This window comes from Otolemur garnettii, unplaced genomic scaffold (assembly GCF_000181295.1).
Source record: "Otolemur garnettii isolate 467f Iridium unplaced genomic scaffold, OtoGar3 scaffold00137, whole genome shotgun sequence".
Classification (NCBI taxonomy): Eukaryota; Metazoa; Chordata; class Mammalia; order Primates; family Galagidae; genus Otolemur; species Otolemur garnettii.
Window position 1 is genome coordinate 4,497,552 of NW_003852532.1, and position 6,000 is coordinate 4,503,551.

At 37.7% G+C, this 6,000-nt stretch overlaps 1 protein-coding gene across 1 annotated transcript in view; it reads left to right on the forward strand.

The window, feature by feature from the left end:
- METAP1 (methionyl aminopeptidase 1) overlaps positions 1-5,065 on the forward strand; it is a 58,287-nt gene extending 53,222 nt beyond the window's left edge. Inside the window, exon 11 of the mRNA XM_003798499.3 lies at positions 3,338-5,065. Within this exon, the coding sequence (XP_003798547.1) occupies positions 3,338-3,501 (164 nt within the window). The 3' untranslated portion in view covers positions 3,502-5,065. The remainder of the gene's footprint in view (positions 1-3,337) is intronic.
- The last annotated feature ends 935 nt before the right edge of the window (positions 5,066-6,000 follow it).

The following is a 6,000-nucleotide window of genomic DNA, read 5'->3' on the forward strand; positions in this document are numbered from 1 at the left end:
TGATGTAGGAGGGGCAGAAGAGGGGACAAAAGGCTTTATGGATCCATCTCCTTTGAGGCAGACACACAGTTACATGATTTAGTTCTATACTGTTTTCGAGATGAGTGTTATTCCCATTACATAGAGAAGCAGAGTAGCCTTCAGTAGAAGGTAATTAACTTGCCCAAACCATTTAGCTAATTACGCACAGAATTTATTGGCACTCATATCTTGGGGCATCACATAGGTATTGTCTGTAGGGAAAGCACAGCACAGACATCGCTAGGTCTGGCAGTCTGTGCGTCCCTATGGTTGTCACTCCCTTTGGCAGGATTGCAGCAGTGATAGACTTGGTGTCCTGATGAGGGCTCCTGACTGAGACTGTCAAAGTGAGTGTAATAATTGGAGCATGCTTTCTGCTCATTTTTCTCAGGGATTAGGGGATTTTGAGGGAGGTGACAGTAGTAAGGTTTGTGTGTGCTGAGGGCTGTATTAAAGGATACCTCCTTTCTGTAGCCTTCCAGTCATTTTGTAACTAGTCTTGGACATGATGCCCATGTTCTCTTTCTTCGTAGTCATAGTGATTCACTAATCCAGCCTCCACTCATAGGGAGGCAGTGTTTGCTGGAGGCCATGTTAGAGGTTACCTTTTTAACCTGATTCATTATTGCCTTTTCTGTAAAATGAAAATAATAATCTTTATCTTGCCAGTACCCAGGGATGCTGTAAGAATTAGGTGAGATGATTTATATTAACTGCTTTGTATTTTTTGTTTTCTTTGAGATAGAGTCTTACTGTGTCTCCCTTGGTAGAGTGCTGTAGCGTCACAGCTCACAGCAACCTCAAACTCTTGGGCTTAAGTGATTCTCTTGCCTCAGATACCCAAGTAACCAGGACCACAGGCGCCTGCTGCAACACCTGCCTATTTTTTATTGCAGTTGTTATTGTTGTTTAGCTGGCCGGGGCTGGGTTCTAACCCAGCAGCCTTGAGTGTGGGTGGCGCCTAACCACTGTGCTGCTTTGTATATTTTAAAGGACTTCACAAATGTAAGGTAGTGTTTTTTGTCATTCTAGTGGAATGAGAATAAAGTTCTGATCATGTGTAACATCTTAAGGGCTGTAGGTAATTGGCATTGGGAGGAAATAGTGGGAGTTACGAGTCATTTTGGGTACATAACTGGCACCTGGTTGGTGAGACATAATTTAGCAATTTCAGAAGTAATCAAATAATTTTCTACAGGACCAGTACAGATAATAGTCAACGTATAGAAGATATTCTTCAGTGTAACTCAGCTAGGTTAAATCCCAACTCTGGAATGGAAAGTCTCTTATCTGAAGGGGAATTTCCTCAGAAGAACAGTAGCTAGATATGTTTGATTTGACATTATTAAATATTGTGTTTGATCAGACAGAAATAAAATCAAAGTAGTAATATTTTAAACCAACTTGTATGGAGGTCATTACATTGAGAAATACCTATTTACTGATTTTTAAGATGTTTGATGAGGCCTGAGTTAACTTTTTTTTAAGCTAACTCGTATTTTCTTTTTAGCCTAAGATTTAATATTGTACAAGTAGATTACTTGACTACAGAGTTTAGGTTCTGGGATTTGTTTGTGTGAGTCAGTCCTAAAGTAATATGTTTCACCTAAAGATTACTCAAAATGAAGAATGTATTGATTTTTCTTGACATCTAATTTTGAAAGCTCTGTAAATACATTTTTATAGTAGTGTGCAGAATTGCTGTTCTCATTCTACCTCTGCCTCACATCTTCTGGGCCTTACTTTTCTGTTTCCCTTTGGTGTGCTCAACCCTGATTCCTTTCCCTACTAATTATTGTCTCCTACCTTCTTTCACTGTCCTTTTATTTCCTTTTCTATTCTGTTACATAATATTTTTCTCATCTTCTTGCACCAATCTCTTTCTTTCTCTCTGCCCCTCTTTTTGGTGATAAGGATGTGTCTTACAAAAATTTCACAGTACAGTCTCACCATCTGATTGTGTGCCTGCCATTTTGAAATTGCATCAGGAATTAAATGCTACAATAAAAGTATAAAAATTCACACAATTTCCTTCACAATGTGCATTAAATATAGTTTAGTCTAAGGTGACCAGATTTTAACATTGGTAAAGTGGGACGCCATGGGGGGGGGTGGGGCCTGACAACAATGCAAACTTTGATAAGCAGTTCTTGATAATCAGTTCTCAACACTCATTTGTTATTATTAAAGTTTAACATTATAAAATTAACAAAAATAATATAAAACGCATATCCTGGCAAAATAGCCACATGGCAGCTGAAAACCATATATTCCCTTCCTGTTCTCCCGTGTTCCCTAGTTTGTTGTGCATTCTTTCCAAAAATCGGGGCTTTTTAAAAATGCCACAGGACACAGGACAAATTGTTAAAAATCGGAACTGTCCCGCCAAAAGTGGGACAACTGGTGTGGGGGTGGGGGCGGCGGCAAGGCGGCTACTTGTTTGTTCCAGACAGTTTGGCTCCTTCTGAGCTAATTGTCCTTGCCTAGAAGCAAGGGATGGAGCCAGTCTCCTTCTGATACCTTGCCCAGGAGGGGAGTAGGGAGTTTACACTAGCCTTTTCATTTCCAAATGAAGTTATATTACCCTCTTCATTCCCAAATGGAGTTACATTAACCTTTTCAGCAGCTGAAAACCGTATATTCCCTTCCCATTCTCCTGCTGTTTCCTAGTTTGTCATGCATTCTTTCCAAAAATAGGGACTTTTTAAAAATGCTATAGGACAAGGGACAAATTGTTAAGAATTGGGACTGTCCCGCCAAAAGTGGGACATCTGGTCACCTTAGTTTAATCAGATGTCATAGTTATACCACAAAGAGCTAAATTCATTAATTCCAGCTTTTTTTTTGTTTGGGAGTCATTGAAGTTACAAAGAATTAAGTTGCACTGATTGCATTTGTTAAAGCCTCTTTTATAATTGTGTCCTGCCCCCAAAAGGTGTGCCATACACCATAACCCTCTAGCCCTCATTAATTCAAGTTCTTAACTCATAGTTCTATGATGAGTGTTATCAATGTGTTTTCTAAAATGAAATCCAGCCCCTTTATTTTGAAATTTTATCTTGATTTTATATTTGTGAAATATGAAAAAAAAGTGAAATAGTAATACACTCGAGGAAATTTAAAGATCATCATCATTACTTTAGTGATGCTAAGACCAAAATGAAGTCGAAAATGCTTTAGTTAAAATATTGAAGTGTGGATAAGAATCTTAAAAATGAATTTTCTACTTGGTTTTTTTCTTGATATGCACTTAACCTGGAGAGCTTATTTAGTAAACTGAGTGAATGGATTAAGAAGTTGTTTTTGTTTGTTTAAGGTGGATGGCAGGATGAAACCTGGCCAGATGGTTGGACTGCGGTGACAAGGGATGGAAAGCGGTCTGCTCAGTTCGAGCACACCCTGTTGGTCACGGACACTGGCTGTGAAATCCTAACCCAGCGACTTGATAATGCGCGGCCTCACTTCATGTCCCAGTTTTAATTTCTCACAAGATGGCGCATCTCAATGACATCTTCTTACTGTACTATGCATTTTATTGAGAGTACAGAAAAGAAGAGAATCTTTTTTATCACTTGTTTTGTTTTGACTATAGATAAGAAAGGACTACTACAGCATTTGATGTGTGTCCTCAAGAACTTGTCTTGGGTCTGAAAAAGCTGAGAAGAATAAAGGAAACATTGCTCAACTCTTCAATGCCTAGCCCCCCCTCACCTCCCCATCTCTCTCCGTGCACCTCTTTTCTCATTGGCCCTTTGAGCACTTTTACTTAAACCTGCTTCTAGTTGCTTTTATCACTGCCTACGAACTGGCTATCAAGAGCCAGCTGCTTTTCAGGTGAATGCTGGAGATGAGAATCCTTGAAACTTTAGCAATATATGTTGCACCAGATTTTTAAAATTATCTATATGGAAATATATATGTATATGTTTTAAATTCCATATACATAATCAACCAAACATGATGTGACCTGGGGTTTGTGTTTGGTTTTGCTCTGACAGGGTTATGAGCTGTCATACATGGACCCATAGTTTGCAGTGATTTAATTCCTGGTTGGGAATTGGCTTCTCCCCTATACCCCGTGATGATTATTTACACTTGTTAATTGTGAGTAGGTAAGACTCACTCAATGAGACTTTCTCCAGTGTGCGTCCGTGTGTGTCAGTGAATGAATGTGATAAAATTCACTTTGGAAAAGGTTATTAGGCTTTTTAAAGTCTAGTTTTTGGCGAAAGCATAAAAAAAAGAAAAAACACAACTATGCTCCAAGTGGTAGCTGGCTGTTGTAGGGCAAAAGAATTTTGTAATACATTGCTATTTCAGATTTCTGCTTGGTCGGAAATGGGAGGGGAAAAGACCCCCCTCTTCCCTTCTCTATTTTATTTCAAGGACATACCCTGGAGGTACTCAGAGAAGGGTGAGGTCGCACTGTGGAGGATGATAGGGAGTGAGTTCTACAGTGTCTCCAGCTGTGAGCACAGTATGTCAAGTGGACTGTCAGATTCTAACCTGTAGTAGACCTGACAGTGATGAGAAAGGAACTTCTTTGTACTGTAACTTTGCAGCAGGGATGCAGCTGTCCCTTGGTGTGCTGAAACACACCTCATCTTTATGTAGCTGGGAGCCTCATTACATGTAGAAATGACCTCAGCTGCCCAATATCTGTGTTCCTTTCAACCGTTGTCCAAATAGGAGTGTATCCTATGAAAACATATCAGATCATAAAGTCATTGTTATTAGAGTATACTTGATTACTTAAATCTGATGACTTTCTTGTAATATAATTTGATACCACTGACATTAAACTTATAAGAGACCATCTTTCCCAGAGTGCCTCAGACCATATTGCTTTAAAGTAATTATAATAATGTTTTCATTACTTTTATTATTTTAATGATTTAGTAAAGCGACTAAATCTGGTATAGACTTTTGGGGGTATGTGTGTGAAGTTTTTATCAAACTGTAATATTTGTGAATGGAATGCCTTGCAATATGAATGTTAATATAATGTGCAAAGGGAGATTAAAAAGTTTGAATGATTATCCTACCTTGCAGTCATTAACTTTGTTGCATTGCTTTGGGATTTTTAGATGGAAGTAGTGGGAATGGGGAGGCTTTTTGAGATAGGGTCTTGCTCTGTCTCCTGGGCCGGAGTGCAGTGGCATCATAGCTCACTGCAACCTCAAACTTCTGGGTTCAAAGGGACCCTACCACCTTGGCCTCCCAAAGTGGTAGGATTATAAGTGTGAGCCATTGTGCTCAGCCTACATAAACTTTTAGAATAATCTTCTTTTTTCCTGTCAGTCCTCCAACACCTTTGGAATTATAATTTAGAAGAAACATTTGCATTTTATCTTCATTTTATGTCTTTTGCTGATAAAATGCATTAATGGGATTAGAACCCCTTCAACAACACATACCATTTGCAACCTCCATGTCTAAGTTAATAAGCAAGAGGAGGTTTAGGGATTTGTTTGCCATTTTAACTTGATTCATTTGTCCTTTAGCTACTTCTGGTTTTCCTTGTTTTGGTTAAAATTGAGAGCAGGGTGCTCTACTTTGCGAAAGCCTCCAAATGCACCCTAATGGTATATGTAAGCTATTTCCTTCTTTCTTAATTAAATTTTATTTTACTAATTTTTATTTTAAAATTTTCAAATTTATAGAAAATGGAAAGTACAGTAAAATGAAATAATCATATATCTTTTATTGTATTTAATAAATGTTATTTCGCTATCTTTAAGCCCTTTTTCTTTTGAAAGAAGCAGCATCATACTTTTCCCATTACTTCAGCATATATCTCTGAAAACAAAGATAATCTCCTATATGATCATAATGGAATTAGAAATTTAATATTGATACAGGATTATGTAATGTATAGTACATATTCTTAATTTTTCTACTTTAACCCAAATATTCTTTAAAACTCTTTTCATTTTTTTTTTAAATCCAGTATCCAATTTCTTTTCTTTTCTTTTTTTT